This window comes from Gavialis gangeticus, unplaced genomic scaffold (genome assembly GCF_001723915.1).
Source record: "Gavialis gangeticus isolate Ggan-Ray unplaced genomic scaffold, GavGan_comp1, whole genome shotgun sequence".
NCBI classification, from domain to species: Eukaryota; Metazoa; Chordata; order Crocodylia; family Gavialidae; genus Gavialis; species Gavialis gangeticus.
Genome location: NW_017729025.1, coordinates 58569919 through 58589375, shown reverse-complemented (window position 1 = coordinate 58589375; position 19457 = coordinate 58569919). Strand labels below are relative to the sequence as shown.

Here is a 19457-nt window from a genome sequence, read left to right as displayed (position 1 = left end):
AGAAAATAGCGTGCACCTAGGGACTAAACTCCACATAGTTTTCCAATCTAGGTCCATCTGCTGTGTATAGGGATTCATCTATTAATTAAATCTTTGGACTAAACAGGCTAGAGATGGAGGTTCAATTGTTAAAGACTTAGGGCACTTGTCCACATTACACCTCTCCTGTTACCACATTACACTAAAAAAAATAGAAAGTTCAAGACAGTTCAGAGGCATGGTCCTCTGTGTAGATTGCCTTGCTTTCCTGGTACCAGTGCAGGTCTTGGGGACAATCATTGAATTAGGAGGGAGGAATCACCTATTCCAGGGACGGGCAAACTCCAGCCTGTGGGCTGGATCTGGTTGACTGCGGACTCCTTTTTTCAGCTGCCCCTGCCCTCATGGCTTGGGCTGGTTTCCATGGAGACCCCAGCTGCATCTGCACAGAAAGTTCAGACTGGGGTTGCCATGGAGAGAAGCCTGAGCCAGGTGGGCAGCGCATGTGGCAGAGAAGCACAGGAGGCTGCTCCGGAGCCGCTGGGAACTTGCAATGGGGGCAGCTTGCTCTGGAGCCAGGGCAGAGCCGGGATCTGTAGCCTGCATGCTCTGGGCAGGGGCACGCAAGCAGGGGATCACAGCTCTGCTCCAGCTCCAGACCAGGCTGTCACCACCGCAAGGAGCCAGGGCACAGCCTCAATCCCGTGCTTGTGCACCCCTGCCTGGAGCTTGCAGGCTACAGATTGCAGTTCTGCCCTGGCTCAGGAGCAAGCTGCCACCATCCCAAGTTCCCAGCAGCTCTGGAGCATCCCCCTGTGCCGCTCTGCAATGTGCGCTGCCAGCATGGCTCAGGCTGTTCTCCATGGCAACTCCAGTCTGAGCTTTCCCTGCACAGGTGTGGCTGGGGTCTCCATGGAGACCAGCTCAAGCCACAGGGCAGGGGCTGCTGGGAAATAGAGTCTGGCTGCCAGCTGGATTGGCCGTTTTGCCCACCCCTGACCTATTCCCTCCTTGCTTATAATCTCCTGTCTCTGCTGTGGGTTTTCTGCAGAAATGGCAATTGGGTCTTTAGTAAACCCTGCCAATTTTGGCCTGTTTAGATCAATATAAGTTTTGCTGTTGACTTCATTAGGATCAGGGTCCCAAGTGTTCTAGGCCCAGATCCTCAAACGTAATTTGACACCCAACTCCTATTGATTGCACATAATCCCATTGATTGTGATGGGAGTTATGTACCAAAATACCTTAAAGGATCTGGGCCTTAGGCCTATCATGGCTTAAATATTTATAATAAATGACATGTATCCTATTGGCCAGAAAGAATCTTGTCCAAAACTATGGGAAAAATTCAAATGACTAAATCATAACAACAGTGCCTTTTGTACAATAATCGAAACTCATGATTGGGACCACCCAAAATACAACAATATAGTTAATTCCATCTCTGACTTCCAGTACTGAATACACCTGGTGTCTAACAACTTGAGATCAATTATGAATAGGTTCCCCTTTCAAAGTGATTGTCCCTCCCTGTTACCATATTCCCTACAGTATTAGCAAGTCACAACCCCTCTTCTGGATATTGTTATTAGTGTATCATGGACTGTAATTAAATGCATTCAAGTGTAATTTTTATAGTATACATAGTGAAAAAGGTTAGTCTGAAATTAATGAGAATTAGGTACGTAATAATGTTTGTGGGTTAGGGCATCAGTGCTATCATTCTTATCCAGTAAAACTCAGTTTGATTACAATGGAAGCTCTCCCTGACAAAGGACTGTTAATCAAATACAAGACTGGTCTCTGATTTAGATTTTTGGAATGAAAATTGTAACAGTAGCCATTGTTACATGACAGAGGTATATTTTGTCTTGTGGTATGTCACTGGGGCCAGGAAATGTACCTCAGTTTGTTAGCAATACTCATGTATATCATACCTTTATTACAGAAAAACTGCACACATTTCCCAGTGTGACTGTCCTTAGAATTCTCCTAAGTACTACAGACACAATTTGCTGTAATATTGTCAATAATTACATTTGTCTTGGAGCATGGAGAGTGCTATCTGTAGTTTTCTTTTTCACCTCTGCCTATCTCAGGTGCAATTAATTTGGTTTAAATTTCTATTTCAACAGATCTGTACTTTTGACAGGCTTTTTTCTTTATTCTGTTGAAAATGAATCAATGAATCTGTTCTATCACCAGTTGTTCTCATCCATAACATAAATGCACAGCGCTTCTAGATGCATTTCTGATCCCCTCCCCTCCGCCCCTGCCCTTCATGCTTCTGACTTTCCCCCGGCTCCTAATCCAGTCATTTAGTTTTCCAATTTCTCCTAGTGATTCTTTGATGCTACTGTGCACCACCTGTATCCGACACTAGGTGATCTGGTTAACTCTCATATTTCTGCTCCATAGGTAAAATGCCTTCTTTTTAGCTGAAAGTCAGATGTGCCATAATCTTATTTATCAGTCTCATTGCTTCTGAATTTCTAAAGTGTTCCTGTCAGCCCTGAGTATCCTGCCAATTGTTTTCTTCATTCTTTTTATTCCATGGCTTATTCTTATTTGCTCTCTTATATTCATTACTCTATGTTTTCTCTGGAGAAGTTTTTTTTTCAGTGATCACCTTGTTTAACTGCATCAAAGTAAAACCTCAAACTAACAAACTGGAAAAAAGAATGGTGGTGCTTAAGCAGATGTGGAAAGCCAGTTTGCTCTCAGATATAGAATTGAACAGAAACACCTACAGCCAACAAAATTACAATTACAACTGAGAGCCAAATGCTCATATTTTTCCTAAATTGCTCATAGCTGGACGGATTCCATCTTGGTCATTCCATGTTGCAGAGCTCCACTGCTATCAGTTAGTCGTAATACTGCTTGTTCTTTCCTATGCAGGTGTGCGTTTTTCCACTTCCTGCAACATTGTCTATCTTAATATTTTAATATTTTTCTTCCTCATTTTTATCTGCATAACATCACACCAGTTCCAACTTGTTGCTTATTGTTTATGGTGTAACACATTCTACTTATTTTCATACAGCCAAAGCTGTGCTAACTGGCACTTTATTAGCTGGAAAACTCGACTAACTGGCATCTGAGGGACACGGCAAAAGTGAAACATGATTCGCAAGACAGACCCAGAGATTTCAAATAGGAATTCAGGGTGCCAAAAACATTCTGACTTGTTGTGGTCTTCCTAAGTTCTATGTAACATACAAATTGATCTTGTATTTTTCCAAAATACAATAGTCAAAAAATGAATGAAAGCCAAAAGCTGAAAGAGCTTGAGTTTTCTGAGGGGTCCCATAACTAAAAAGGCTGAGAACCACACAGTCTGAGAAGGAAGCCAAGGGGTGCATCCACACATGCAAGCAGGTGCCATTGCAGCAGCTCAAATAGAAGCAGTGCAAATTTAAGCCGGAGCTTTTTGCCTCAGCGCATGTGCCCAGACATGCACTTTGGTGCGGTGCAAGTTGTGCCACTTGGGGCAAAATAACCCTGCCTGGCCCCCCCCAGATCTGCAGCCAGGGGGAGCTAGAGCCTGGGGCCAGCACCTGTGCTGGCCCCAGCAGTGTAAAAAGCTGTCCTGTCCTGGCCCCATCAGTACAAAAAGCTGGTCTGGCAAGTAGCTCAGGGTTACTATCACTCAGGAACTTCTGATGCCCAGCTAATTGATACCTGGGGACACTACCCCTTGTGCCAGCTGGACTGCTGAAGAAGCTCTGAGAGTTCCCTGCACCCTCTACCAACTGCAGCAGTCTGGCAGTGGGGGGTACTGCCTGGCTGTGACTTGCTGTGCACCTGCTAGACCCAGATGGGGACTGAACAGCCAGTAGAGGCATCTGCCCCTCTGGGCCAGCTGCCAGTGGGCTGTGGCTGCGGGGTTGGCCTTCGTGCAGCACTACTGCCATGCGTGCCCCCTGCCTGGCTATCTGGGCAACGATTGCCCAGTGTTATGCAAATAGCATAAATACCAGCTTGATGTTAGGTAAATAACATGGAAATAGACTTTTGCCTATTGCTTTAATCTTACGTATTTTCTTGAGTTTTGTATTGTCTTAAACTTCATTTTGTATTGCTCTGTAGCTTGACATAAGTGCTCAACCTTTTACTCTTTTGTATACTACTGTATGGGTGAAAATGTGTTTATGGAAAAGGAAAACATCAGCTGGAAGCTGGATGAAGAATGCAGAAGACCAAACAAGAAAAATCCACCCCAGAACAGCAAAAACACAATGGCAATCGACCTTCAAGAAAGAACACAGTGATAACCCAGCAAAAGCCAAGAGGACTGGGTGAACTGACAAGGCTATAAAAGATGGGGTGAGACATAGATTTTGGGTCTTGTTCTGCATGTCATCCTGCATCATCGGTTCATCTGATGAGATGGACCAGCAGGAGCCTGGCTCCCACTCATGTTCAACTTGGCTGGCCACTAAGTTGATCCAGATACTGATAAGACTCGTAATGTATACCAGTGCAGAACAGAAATTGGGGTATGAAGGTGGGGTGTGTGTATTAAGCGCTTAATCAATAAAAGCAGCATCTTGCCTTATCCTCCCTCATAAGGTCTCGCTCATGATTTGAGCAACTGGCAATTTGTGTAACACCGGAAGATGCTTCCAGTGTGGTAGCCTGCTTTGAACTGTCAAAACATGTAAATTGGCGAGGAGGTCAACTACCTCCAGATGGGTCCAAGGTGCCAGTTCTGAGCAGGCTCCTCTGCCTGGGTCCTGCCACTTGCCTCCCTAGCAGGAATTCTGGTGGTCCCTATTTGAAAACTGAAAAATCCCTGATAAAAAAAATCCCAAAGTCACTCTGTAAAATGCCCCAAAATCCATGTTCCTCCACAATTTAAAACAAAAGACCACTATATATAGAGAGAGAGTGAAAAAGAGACAGAGATACAGTAATCAGTTGGGCAATGTTGTATTGATATACCTACAGTGTTAAAGCACTTTGGAAGCCTACTAGTGTCTCTCTCATCACAATAAAATGAATTCTAAATACCTATATGTTTGTGGTTTGCCTTTGGTTTTCTTACTGTAGAGCAGTTAGAGCTCCCCTTGACCCGTTCACTAACCAGGATGTAGGGACAGCTGCCCCCGCAGGTCTCATCCTGTCTGGCAGCTGGGCAAGCAGGGTGTATACTGGGGGGGATGTGGGGTTTGCAGAAGAGGGGCAGGGGATGTGGGTGGCTGTGGAGGGATGTGGGGGGCCATGGGGTGTGTGGGTAGGAGTGGGTGGATTGTGGGGGGACTGTAGGAGAGGGCTGCTCAGAAAGGGTGGGTCCCCTGCCCCCCCTAGGGCACAGGCCCCCCCGCACAGCTCATGGACTGCCTGCCCACAGGGGCCACATGGCCCCTGCAGGTCTACCCCACACCTTCAGGGTCCACATACCCCACCCCTGTTGCTCCCCCAGCCTCCCGATTACTGTCCCACCCCTGTCAGCTCCTACAGCCCCCCTGCAATGCTGCCCCACTTAGCACCATCCCCTGCTTGCACCCCCAGACCCCTGATGGCTGCCTCACCCGGCTCCAGCTTCCTGGCACTTAAAAAAAAAAAAAAAAGAAAAAGCCCTGCACTCACCAGCAGTAGCGGCAGCCGTCAGGGTCACTGGGGTTTCCTGGCTGGTAAGTAGAGGATGGGGAGGGCTGGAAACATGAGGCAACCCCCACTGGCCCCATACCCCGCCTGCCCATAAGCGCCCCCCCACATTGCTGCCCTGCCTGGCCCCAGCATCCTGGCAATAAAAAAAGAAAAAAAAAAGGAAAGAAGCCTTATACTCACTGTCAGTACCAGCTGCCGTTGGGGTCACTGGGGTCTCATGGCATAGCCTGGGGCAGCAGGGACTGGCCTCGGCTGCTTGGCACCTGCACTGCTGGTGCCCCATCATGCAGGTGCAGCCCGGGTCAGCAGGGTGCTGCAAAGCTCTATGAGCTGTTGGGCAGCTGGGGCCACTGTGGCTGTCACCCGGGGCCTGGCACCATTCAGTCCCAGTGGCCCCAGCAGCTCAACAGCCCACAGAGCCACGCGGCGCCCTGCTGACCAGAGCTGTACCTGCACAATGGGGCAGTGGCAGTGCGGGTGCCAAGTAGCCGGGGCTGGTCCCTGCTTCCCCCTGCTGTGCAGGGGGGCTCTTCCAGGAGTTCCTAGTGCCCCAATGGCAGCTGCTACTGCCAGTGAGTGCGAGGCATTTTTAAAAATTATTATTTTTATTGCTGGGCTGCTGAGACTGGGTGGGGCAGCCATTGGGAGGGCTTGGGTGTCAGGCAGGGGATGGGGCCGGGCAGGGCAGCAATGGGGGGCCTCAGGGAGTGGGTGGGGGATGGGGCCAATGGGGGTCTTCCCATTGTCATTTCCCCCTTCCTCCAGGTTCCCCCACCCCCTATTTACTGGCATGGAGCCTGGGTTCAGCTCCCTGCAGCTGGCACACTGCCTGCCCTGCATGGGCAGACAGCGTGCTTCAGCACTGCAGTGAGGACCAACCATAGAGAGCTTTGGCTGGCTACCAGAGTGTCTCTTTGGAGGACCCAAGCCTCTGGCCTGTGCCCTGCCCTGTTTTTTTCCCCAGGGTGTTTTTTGACCTCTGGATATTTAGGGGTCTGATTTTGCCCCTGTGCTGCAAATTTGCAGCGCAGGAACATTTTTTTGTTCCTGCACCTGCTTCTTGCAGCATCTCAAAGGGCTTTGAGATGCTGCAAGAGGCACGTGCGTGCTCATCTGGACATGCCAAGGCATCTAATGAGGTGCAAAAACCTTAGCTTAGGCTGTTCCCATGGTTAATCAGCAATTTAACTGCCTTATATACATGCATACTCTGGGCAAGTGCCTTTTTGCAGTCTCAGGGCTATGTGCTTAGACAAAGTATGCTATATTTAAAATTCTGGCATATAACTCATATCTTAGAAGAGTGATGATGAAGCAGGGGTTTCCCTTGTCCTGTCTGCTTTTCACTTTCATAATGAAATTATCAGCAAAAAGGGCAAAGACAACCCTAATATACATGAAAAAAAAATACTAGCTCAATGTATGGATCATGTTTATGATCTCCCAAGCAGTTACTACTCCTCCTGAGCTGCTTCATGAAATGCAGTTTGTGTAGTCTTCATTGTTCAAGTAAGTAATTATAGATAATAAACTGCCAAGTGGAATGGCCTTTGAGTAACAGTACTCCTTATTCAGCTAACTAAATGGTAGTTGGGATTGAAATTACTATCAGCCCCATTGGCAGTTTCCAATGTTAGTTTTTGTCTTTCCATCATCCTGTGCTGACCCCCCTAACTCGTATGGCACAGAAGCCAGGTAGTATAAAGGAAAAAACATTACCAACTGAAACCTGTGTTGTAGCTATATTAAATACATTTGAACTAGTCTCCAGTTTGCTTGTTTCAGTCTGGAAAACAGAACAATTACTTTATAGACAGTACATGGTGCTAACTTGTAATGCACTGACTTGCAAGAAGCCATCTTTTAAGCCCTCTTCCTGAAGCTTTTGTATGCAAATATTTCTTCACATTCAGGGTCTCCTTCCTGATGCAAATACCTCTTCATATTCAGCACCTTCTCTTCCATATCCTATGGTGATTCCTGCAGAGAACTGTCCTAGGTAAAGTGAAATGCCGATGCTTTATTTACCACTCAGCTAATTTAGGACTCAGCTGTTCCCTAGAATCCCAACTGTATTGCTCAGCTAATGATCCTTATGTCAGTGAAGGAAGCAATCACTATAAACTTTTGCTTCAATTCCTTTTGTGCAGAATGATAGTATGATGTCCTGAATGATTAACCAGGTCTTTGCAATATAAAACAACCAACTTATATTAATGTGTGCATTGGGGAAGAGGAGAAACAAATTACATAGCAAATAACCGAGGGCAGCTGAAGTTGACAGAATATTCCACACTGAAATCGTGGAGTGCAGTCAGAAGAACCTAACACTTTAATCACCTGTTTTGCTAGTAGAAGAAAACCATTCATGTAGTCCTGGGTGTATTGTGACAGGCTTATGAGTTTGCTGTATTTCAACAGGTCCTGAACTGCATGAAAAAAATAGAAATCTCCCTCCTACTTCAATCTAAATGCACTTGCTACTCCCCTGAGTTAGAGGAACCCAATAGGTAGCAAATACACCTTTGAGCTATGCAGGCAGAAAGAAAATAATCAGAAAAGACACTGGCTATTTAAGAGCATCATAATGTTGGTTCTGTGCTCTTCACTGTCTTTCAATGCCTTTGGATCTGACGGAGGCAGCCAGTCACTAGTTTTATCAACATCAGGCATCTCTTTGGGTGTGACAGCTGGTGAAAGAAAAACATCTATGTGTAGCCATAATCTAAAGTTTGGATTGTGGAAGCAGCTTTGCAAATTTCTGCAGCCAGGAACTCTTGGATAGTTATCACAGGGGCTCTGTATCACAAAAGATGGATACTTGCCTGATTTATATGTTGATGGTGCAGTGTGTCATGGGAATAAGGATAACTTGCCTCTGAGGTTCCCTTTTCCCTTAATGGGTATAATCAGGAACCCTGTATTCTTATTAGAGAACATTTCTGTAAAGAGGAGACATTCCTAAGGACTAATGGAAAACCAAAGGCATGGTATGAAAGCCCTGGGCATAGCCAAGTCTCAGAATTCTGGTGCTTGAAGCACCACAGTGAGGTGGAAGTCTGGTAATGAAGGTCTTGTTAGACTTCAGCTGAATTACTGCTTTGCAAGGGAAGGGAGCCTTCACTTGATGCAGATTATGGTGAATGGCATGTGCTTGGTTTAAACATTTTTCTAATGCAGTTGTGATGGTTACCATCTCAGCCAACATAAAGGGCTGAATTGTGCTGAAGGCAAAAGTCTCTACTCCCTGACAACAAGAACTGTCCTTTTGAAGCTATCAGACTCATATCCTCTGTGGACTGGACAGACAGAAGGAATACGCACTGACCCTCAGCAAGAGGTTACCAAACAATTTGGGTTTTTTTTTTATATATAAATATTTACAGGATTACTCAGCCCGGTCTATAACAGGGGAAGGCCAAGGGTTCTCTCTTATCAGGTTGCACATTAAGTGAAAATAGAAAGAATAAGCACAGAAACCAGAAGGACAGGGTTTACTTCTGCCCATATCACTTGGGTGTGAACATCTCCGATTTAAACAGAATCATCAGCAGGCATCTGATAACAGTTGTACCTGGATGTTGTGAAAATGAAAGGTTTAATTACAATTCAATTTGAGATCTACTACTGTTAAAATGTTCTTCTGGCATATCTTACTTATTTTTCCTCCTTTCACCTTAATATGAACATCATGGATGATGACAAACTTTCTTAGGAGAAGAAAATCATTTCCCATGTCAAGAGAAAGCACTTTCCTGACATAAGGACATTTCTGCATTTAGATGAGTTGCCAGAGAAATAATTGAAGCGTTTAAGGATTCCCATTTGTTAGTCGTACTTCCACCATTCTTCATCTCAGACTTTCTTGTGAGAAATTATGGTTCTTTTTTATTTTGAATGATATATAAACATTGGGCATTATGGCCATTTACTGTTTTTCATGGTGCATAAGTCAACCCCAATTTTTTTTTTTTTTTTTATAAAAAAGTTTTTCATATATCCAGTGTATAAGTTATTTTTCGCTTTGATCTTTGTCAAAGTGAAAAAAAAAGAGGATTGGGCCCTCACACGCTGGTGGGCTCTGAGGAAGCTGGCCCTTGGGAGCTCAGGCAGCACTTGGCCCACTGGCAGCCTGCTCAGCCATGCCAGGGAGGTGCTGCCATGGCAGAAGGAAGGAACCCTTGCCCTCCAGCTCAGGGGCTGCCTGGTATATCAATGATGAGTTAACGTATGATGGTGCCAAGGATCTTCTTAGATAAGTCGTTAAAATGTTTTGCTATTTCACTGAGGCTGGCCATTTTTATAGTGGAATCCTCATGCTCCTAACTCAAAAACCTCTAAAAGAAAAATAGGTGAGAAACCTGGATCATTGAGCTGTTGCAGGCATACACATCATACAATCACATTCATAAAGTTATCATCCTCCACCTTAAAACTAGTAAGGTTTTTGCCATTACTGCTTCCAATGAACAGCCCTTCCAGAATCTAACTGCTCTGATAGTTGGAAACCTTTTTCTAAATTCCATTCTAAATCTATTCATGGCTAGTTTGCACTTATTTATTCTTGCACCAACCTTGTCCTTTAACTTAAGCAGCTCTTTTTGCTCCTTGGTATTTATCCCTCACTACCATTATATTTATGGGGAGCAAGTACCCTTTTCAGTCTTTGTCTTGGTAGGTTAAACAAGCCAAGCTTCTCTTAAAATAGGTTCTTTCTCTATTCCACCAATTATCCTAGTAACCCACTCTGTAGTTCTTTCATTTTGACTTTATCTTTCTTGAACATGGGCAACCAGAAATTGTAAATAGCATTCCAGATGAGATCTCTTACAAAATATCATTAATACTTCCCATTTCTGCTAGAAATACCTTGCTGGATACATCCTAGGTTTACAATTGCTTTTCTCCTGTCTATAGGACATTGATGGCTTGTAGTTGGCCTCTGATTAACCAGCACCTTTGATCAGGTTTTTCTTCTTTATGTCATTTCCAGGTGGTAAATCCCTTACACTTTATTATATTACATTTCATTCTATTTCTATTACTTCATTCTTTGAGGTCATCCAATTTCTCCTCTATGGTATTCCAATACTTCTCCATACTGGTGATGCTTCACAATTTTCTGTCATCAGCAAATATAAGTGATATTCTCCTAAATTTTGTGCCAAGTTCATTAATGAAAATATCATATAGTTCTTAGGACCTCTCCTGGAGGAATTCCACTAATAACCTCCCTCTAACCTAACAGTTTTCTTTGCAGCATGTTGTCTTCTCCCCTTTATCCAGTTCTTTACTCCCATTCCAATTTTTGTTCTAATTCCCACATTCTCTGTTGTAACTAGTAACTTGCCACCTGTTATTAAGTGCCTTACTGAAGTCCAGATAGGTTAGATCTATAACATTTCCCTTGTTTAAAAAAAAACAGTTATTTCTCAAAGAAAAATACCTTATTAATCTGGCAAAAATTACCCTTGGGGCTAAAATGCATTTTATCCCATTTTCCATTTACCTCCTTGTCTTTACTCATTGTTTCCTTCTAAAGCCTCATGTTCTGCTGAGATCAGGCTTGTTACAATTAAAATAGGAAACTTAGTGCTTTAAGAGGATTGACACAACACTTCCATCTATATTAAGCAGAAAGGCTTTATTAATTAGATAATGAGATTAATAGGAAAATTACAGGTAGGCTATTGCAATAAACAAATAAAGCAAGCTATAATCAAGTCCAGCAAATCTCTAGTGGTAAAAGTGTTCTCTCACCAAGGAAGTAGTTCTGATTGTTGTAGCTTTCACCAGGCATGGATCCATTGCTGAGGGTGGTCAGCTGGGTGCAGGTTATGGGGTTTTTCTCTCCTGGGGTGAGCACCCTGTACTGGCAGCTGTACTCCTCTTTTATACTTGTTCTTGAAACTGTATTTTCTTGATGGACCCATGATTAGAGCCCAGACAAAGCCAACAGGGGGAAGGGTCATTGTTCTTTGATTGCACTGTAGATGTTAACTTTTCAGATCCATCCCTGGTTGTTGTTGGTGAAACTAACATGCACAAAACCCTTGATCTCTGGAGGTTTATTATTTACTTAACTGTAACAGGGCTTGATTACTTAAGTTTAGCACCTGAAGCCAGAGTTTTATCCTCTAATTAATAGCAATAGGACTTGATTAATTGAATCAAGCATCTCAGACCACAGTGGGTCACTGTATAGGTCAGATTCCAAAATATTTGTTAACCAGCCTAGATGCTTAGACTGCTGAGGAATGTGGTAACAGGGAGGGGCAATCACTTTGAAAGGGGAACCTATTCATAATTGATCTCAGGTTGTTAGACATGGGATGTATTCAATACTAGAAGCCAAAGATGTGATTAACAGTATTGTTGTATTTCATGGGTCCCAATCACAAACTTGCATTCTTGTGCAAAAGGCACCATTATTATGATTTACTCATTTGAATTTTGCACGTAGGTCTGGACAAGGGCTGTAGTTATCTGCATCACTTTTTTCACCTTTCTTAAACATAGGTACTAGATTTGTTAATCTCCAGTTATATGGTACTAGCACAAATCTGATAGATTAATTAAAATTTCTTTCTACTGGAACTGCTGTTTCACATGTCAGTTCTTTGAATGGTCAGGAATGGGGATTATTTAGCTCCTTTCTTCTCCTCTTGAACCATTTAGCTTTTTGAATTTTGCTTCAGCTTTGGATGTGCTGCCTTTGTCCCCATATTCTACATCAGTAGACATGTCTACACAAGACGCTTACTGCACGTTGGCCTAATAACACTGCACAGTAGCGTGTCACAGCAAAAACCATTCTAATAGTCTACTGCACAGTGTTATTAGGCTAATGTACAGTAAGCGTCTCTAAATAACCGTGTGCTGGTGCTACTGCTGAGTAACTTTAGGTACTGTGCATTTAGTTAATGCTGTATTAAGGAAGTACTAAACTAAATGCACAGTATCTAAGGTGCATTAATACACTTGTAGACACACCCAGTGATTGTCAACATTTTTAGTTTCAAGGCACCCTTTGTTAGACTAAAGACACCCCCTGAGAAAATGCCAGCTCTTAGTTTTCACTTATTTTTTCATTACAGAAAAACAATAGAGCAATTCTTCTCTTGCAAAGAACTCAGAAACACCACAACAGATCCAAGTGTTTATAACACTGGATTTCTATTTGAAACGTCTGGGTTGATCTTATGAATCATGTTTGCACACCTAACAAGCTAATAGAGTGTGGCATCTCATAACACTCTTGAAAGGCACCCTGGGGTGCTGCAGCACCAGAGCTGAGAACCACTGTTCTACAGTGTCGTCCTTACTGAAAACCGAGGCAAGATATTCACATGGCTTTTGGGCCATAACTTAACTTCTGACTCCTTTTTCCTTGCATGGTAGCCCACTAATTCTTAATTTGTTGTTCTGTTTATTTCTGTTGCTAAAGACCATCTATTATGTGTTGTACTCTCCTTTGCAAGGCCTAACACTGCCTGACTTTGGCAATCCTCACTTTATCCCTGAATTTTCTAAGCCTTTCCATGCAGCTTTCCCCCCACTTTTTAATGAACAAACCATTTTTCCATTTCTTGTAGGTTAAGAGGCCTATTGTTACAATGTACAGCTCTTACTGCTGCTGTCTGATATAGTGGATATGCCCCTATTTTTTGAAGGCTAGGTCAATTGGCCATTTGTACCTGGAGCCACAGAGACAAGATGCCACTCACGACAGTTTTCACTCCTGTTTACCCTTGTTAGACTCATAAGCGGTAGGGCCGGAAGTGCGAGATGAACCCTGCTGTGTTTTAGGTGCATCCTCAACATTAGCTAAGGGAACCTCACGGCTGGCGATGGCAGGAGCCAGAGAAGGCCCTTCTGGCGCCAGGTTGGGTTGAGATAGAAGCAGCCTGGGTCTAACGTAGGTGGGAGTGTCTCAGTCCTCAGGGTACCACATGAATGCCGTGTGTGGAGCTGCTTTCAGGGCAGGCCTTTAATGGAGCCAGGGGACACGGGCACAACCTCCAGGGAGATCCCATCCCCGGCCTATTTCCGTGCCCCTTGGGCCTGAGGGACTCCCTGTACTACTTCCCCTGCCTAGAAGCCAGGTTGCTGCAGGGGACCTCAGCCCCGCGCTGTGGCTGCCCCTCCCCGGCTGCAGAGGGCGCTGCGGGCCGGCGGGACCCCGCGGTGGCCCTTCTTCCCCGCCGGGCCGTTGCTAGGCACCCGAGCGCGTCCCCTTCCCCCCCCCAGTGCCGGGCTCCCGGCGGGTCTGGCCGGGGCAGGTGAGAGGCTCGGGGCGGGGAGCGATGCGGAGCAGGGCGGGGGGATTGGAGGCTCCGCGGGCGGCTGCGGGAGGTGGTGCCCGCCTTCCACGCCGCCTTATGGGCAGGGAGCCGCGCCATTTGCGATCGCCCTCCTCTCCTCCGGGACCAGCCTGGGCCGGGCTCACCTTGGGCTTCCTGGGGGGGCGTAAATTTTTTTTGTCCCAAACTTCCCGGGGGCGCTGGGGCAAGTGAAGTGCTCGAGGCTGCGCCCCTGCCGCCGGCCGGCCAGCACCGGGTGTGGGTGTGGTTGCGGTCAAGATCCCGGTTTGCAGCGTGAGCAGAACGGGCCGGTATTACCAGAGAGGGGTCACAAGGTGACCAGACCCCTTCTGCTCTAGTCCCCAGAAAGGCTAAAGAAAATACCCAGCAGTGAAACATTGAACGTTCCAGTGGCTGAGTCCTTCCCACGAGGGACGGATGAACCGTAGCAAAGCAGGTGATGTCTTGACCATCTTTGTAGGGAGTGGGACACTGCAAGGAAGTAATGATGAAGTGGGGCAATACGGTTGGTTCAGCCACCTGTGACTAACACGCAGAGGCTCAGACTGCAACACCTGCTGCTCGAAGGCACCTGTGCAATGAAAAATCTCACAAAGTACAAACAAGGAGCTTGAGCACGTGTAACAAAATGGTCAAATATGGTGTAGAGGCATGAGGTGGAGAAGGGGTGTGTCAAGGTGTGTGTGTGTCAATGTGAGGCAAGCTAAGAGCCTTTTTGTACCTTTTAGGATAGTAACATTCACTTGACAGAATAGATCTCACATTATTGGATGAACTGCAAAAGTTAGAAGGGGGGAAAAGTGCTGTTTAAGTTAACCCTTAAAAATTAGTTGTGTGGCTCAGCATTGTTGTGAGACTTAGGTTAAAGGCCTTTTTATAGGTGTTGCTTAAATTGTTAAAAGTGTTTATAACAGGCATTTTTAAAACTGAAGTGTCTTTAAACTAAGGTGAAGGGTCTAATAGTATATAACACCTTCTGTTCAAGACACTTCAGTTTTAATCTTTCAATGAGGAAGATCATATGGGTATGTGTACACACACGTACACATACAAATGCATTTTCTGTTTTGTTTTACCCACATATAGTGAGAGGAGATGGCTAGAAACCGCAAGCACTTTGAACTGAGTTACCTAGAAGAAGTGAATATGATTAAGGAGAGTGAGACTTTATGCAAGGAATCTCAGCGGGATTTACCACAGTTCAAACAACCACTCGCCAGGGTGGTTGCTCATACCAATGCAAGTACTCCACCCTCATTGGAAGATTTAACACCAGATCAATCACCTCAGCCAGAATTTTATCCTCTCCAGAGGTCAAAGAGTCCACATAAGCCTGTCATGAATACAAATAAAAATATTCCTAATGAATTCATTGGCAGTTCTGAAGTCCACAGAGAAGTAAAGCTCTCCTGTGAGGTGAGAGGCATGAAAAAACAAACTCGTGATCTCAGAATGATGACTCAAAGAAATAAATCTCCTCCAAAAGAGGACAGCACTGACAAAAAACAAGGACATTGCTTTGAAAAAATAAACATGGGAAATAGTAGCACTTATACCACAAGAACAAGCGAAAAGATGCCAGTAATAGCATCTTTAGCAGGTACTGCAAAACAAATCACTTTGTTTAAGCAACCAGTACCCCCTCAGAAACCTAGCTATAACAGGCTTATTCTTTGTCCAAGATCACTGACTAATAAGCCCCCCATTCCATTACAGAAGGACAAAGATACTAGAAAAGTGAAGGATAGAATTGCCACTCTAAAGATAAACCTTCAGGCTATAAAAACAAATAGTACTGAAGAACTCATCAGAGTCAGTCGTGAATCTAGTTGTACAGATTCTGATTCAAGTAAACAAGCTTCTGAAAAAAAAGTAATTGGGAAAGAAGATTTGCAAAGAGGTAGCAAAGTTTTAAAAGAAAATCAACAAAGTTTAGTTTCTGAGATGGAAAGAGCACCAAGTAGCAGCCAGCCAAGTGTGGGGTCTGTTCCAGAGCTGTTGGAAGAAGCTTCAGACACAACTAGACCAGACACTTCAAAAATATACGAGAAGAACTTCCAGCAGAGCAAACCAGAGGAGCCTACTTCCACACCAAAGTTGCCTGTGAAAGTGGCTGCAAGGTCTATTGATGAAATAATTGCTTCCCTGCAGTCTACTTTTCAGTCTCCCTCTGACCAGATGATCAAAGAACTCCTGGAGAGTGTTCTTGGCGAGAACTACAGCATAAAAATTGAAGTAGGTGAACCAGAACCAGAGCAGTATTTTTTGTTGGGTAAATATTACTTTTATAAAAGTTGTATATTTTTTTTCTAGATGCTGCAATGTGTCATAACCCAGAAGCCAGACAAAACATAGGAGAAAAAACACTAATGTGTTGCAGAACAATCTTCAATGTTTCTTACTGTCAGTTTTAAGTGTTCCTTAAAAGTAGTACTAATCCAATCTCTAAACTAGTTAAAGCATAATCTCTTTGTGGACATCAGGCATAATATACTACTTATAGTTTAACATATATTTTTTCCTTCAGGAAGTTTTTCTACTTCCATTTATAAATGTGGGATGTTTGATATTGACAGATCAGTAAAAGTGTTTGGTGCATTTAGAAGGCAAAATTATTGCTGCTAGTTGTGAGGTTTAATTTAGCATTGTGAAATCACAGAAAGATAGTTCATATGTTACTCTTAGATGTACATTTTATTAAGCTGCTATTGGAGATTCTGCTCAACTAATTTGGTAACAGTGGGCACATCTACACGAGACACTAAATGTGCAGTATATTCATTCTATTATGCATTAGTGCATCGCGGCAAAGAGCTGTGCTAATGTGCTAATGCAGAGTAGAAAGTCTGCTGTGTATTAGCATCACAAAACATGCATTGGTGCTATTGTGCAGTAGTACATTCAGTTAGTACCTATTATTACAATTACTAGCTGAATGTGCAGTAACCATAGACACACCCACTGAAAGCAAGACTTCAATAAGGCTTAAGGCATTAAAAGGAAAAGACTGCTTTAGGACTTGCACCTGAAGGCCACTAATTCTGTTTTAACCAGTCCAATAGTTATTTATATTGTTTGGCTCTTTCACCAACAGCTGGTGATTTATTCTTGTTCCAAATGGTCAGGTTTTTGTCACAAAAACCACTACCACAGTTGGTACCCATTTTGGTAATATAATCAGAGAGGCCAAGGAATGAATGCCCAGGGAGAATGAACTCTTTCATGCAAAGACATGAATGCTGTGTGCCCCTGGAAGCTGGGGGGGGAGGGGCACGGTGAGCTCCCACAGGCGGCAGCAGCATTGTCAGTGATGGGAGTGTAGCGGAGGCAAGTGGGGAGCAGCCACAGGGCTGACCAGTGGTTGGTGAGCACCCGCAGACATCACTGGCAGTGTTGACAGTGGCCAGCAGCGATTGTGGACCACCCACAGATGCCGCCGGCAGTGCTGGCGGCAAGAGAGGAAGGTGCTGGCAGCACCTTTTTGCAGGGGGTGCACCGCCATGTTCAGGGTGCATGTGCACCCCCTATGCATTGCCAATGTCCAAAGATGGTTGCTCTGAAGCAGAGGCAAATTTACCATGGGTCTCAGGCAGGATCCAGATCTCAAGGGCTCTTTGTAGACTGTATCTGGCCTGGGGAGTGGGGCAGTGGCCATGGCTGTGACAACATCTATCATAGCGGTAGTGGAAACCACGACAGCAGTGGGCTGAGTGGCGGCGGACCAGGCAACCAAGGACTATCTTGCACAGCTTTTGCTTGCTCCCATACTGCTGAGGGCCATGTCTAATGAGGAGCTAGAGCCCTAGTTTCTGTAGCAGGTTACACCCACAGCTGGTCATGCCACCAATTTCTATGGCGCACTGGTAGCTTAGAGGGCCAGGTGGCATGGCCTGTGGCCTGTATGACACCCCTGCTCTAAAACAAGGAGAGACAAATAAATGAGAGCTGTATACATTTAATGCCCCATATTACCTTTTATGATAGTCACATTCACTTGATATAATTGATTTCACTTTATTTGATTAAATGAAAAAGAAGAGGAAAATTTCATTATTTAAGTTCATTCTTAAAAATTAGTTGTCAGCCTTAAGATGGGTAAATTCTTTCCTTACAGTTCTTGCTTAAATTGTTAAAATCAATTTGTGTGTAAAATTTGTGACTTGCATTTTTTAAACTGAAGTGTCTAGAATAAGGCAGAAAGTCTAACAGTTTTTATTTATTATGCACTGTTTATTTTTTAAGAGTCAAGCTTTACTTTCAAGGTAAGAAATCTGTTTTTTTAAAGTAAAATGGAAAAATTCTCCATCCTTCTTCTTCCACCCTCCAATAGATTTAGAATTGTATCAACTGCTGAGATTTAAATGAAATTTTTCTTTTTAACCAACTTTTCTTATTTATTTCATTCTTGCTTTTGAATTAGCAGTAACTACTTAGTGTTGATAGATGTTGTTTAACTTTTAAATATTGTTACAAGGTTAACTATTATCCGTAAAAAAGACTGTTATTCAGAGGGTAGTGTGGCAGCCCAATGGGTTATGATTATCAGGGATCGTGGTTTTCCATTTCCCATGGAAAAACAGAGAAAACCATGGATTTTTTTTTTGTTTTAGAAGAGAAACCCATAGATTTCTCCCTTTTGCAAAGAGCTCTGCAGGCTGTCTCAGTTCCAGCCTACAAGAGCTGTTTGTGAAAGGGGCAGGGAAACCCTCAACCCTGCTGGGAGGAGAAGGGAGTGTGGAAGGGCAGGGCCCAATACTCTCACTCTTCTTGCTGGAGGTAAGTGCACTCTGGGTGAGAGGGGTTTGCAGCCTCCTGCCGGTGTGCTTGGTTGACTGGAAACCCCTGCTGCTCCTGGCTGGCTGCAGACCTCCCCATTCCCTCAGCCCCCAGCCAGCGTGGGCAGTCCCTGGCTGGGTACTCTGGCTGGGAGAGGGGGTTTGTAGGTGGCTGGGAGAGGGGGTTTGTAGGTGGCTGGGAGCGGCAGGGGTTTGCAGCTGGCTGAGCACTCTGGCCAGGAGCAGGCAGGCTGCAAACCCCCTCCCAACCAGAGTGCCCAGCCAGCTGCAAACCCTGGATCACAAACACTGTGCTCTCCACTCTGCTGTCCTCCCCCAGGCTTTCCTTGCTAGCATGTGCGACTGGCAAGGCAGGGCACAGCGGGGTCGTGCATAAAAGCTGTCTGCTGCTGCAAGGTCTATGCTGCCCTGGCCACATTTCCTCTGCGTGCACGGGGGCAGTACACGTCCGCCCTGCCCCCACCCCCCACACAGATATGGAGGGCATGGGTACCCCCTGCCCTTCAGGAGTGCACAGTGCCACTGGGAGCTGGCTCCACCTGAGCCTGCAGCAGGCGGGCAGCATGGGGGGAGCCAGCTCGTGCTCCTGCTGCAGCAGCCGCTGCTTTCCGTTGGGGGCAGGGGGCTGCAGACCTGGGTCCCTGGCCTCATAGCCCTGTCAGCTGGGGGCCCCCTCCAGCAGGGTTGGGGGGCAGGGGCTGTGGGTGGGGGGCAAGGGGCACAAGCAGTGCTGGGGGTCATT

General features: G+C 45.0%; 1 protein-coding gene across 1 annotated transcript in view; it reads left to right on the top strand.

Annotated features, from left to right (window-relative positions):
* The first annotated feature begins 14176 nt into the window (after positions 1 to 14176).
* The window catches only part of TTC6 (tetratricopeptide repeat domain 6), a 53079-nt gene continuing 47798 nt past the window's right edge, over positions 14177 to 19457 (top strand). The window contains exons 1-2 of the mRNA XM_019518862.1: positions 14177 to 14355; positions 15006 to 16154. Coding sequence (XP_019374407.1) covers positions 15015 to 16154 — 1140 coding nt within the window. The 5' untranslated portion in view covers positions 14177 to 14355; positions 15006 to 15014. The remainder of the gene's footprint in view (positions 14356 to 15005; positions 16155 to 19457) is intronic.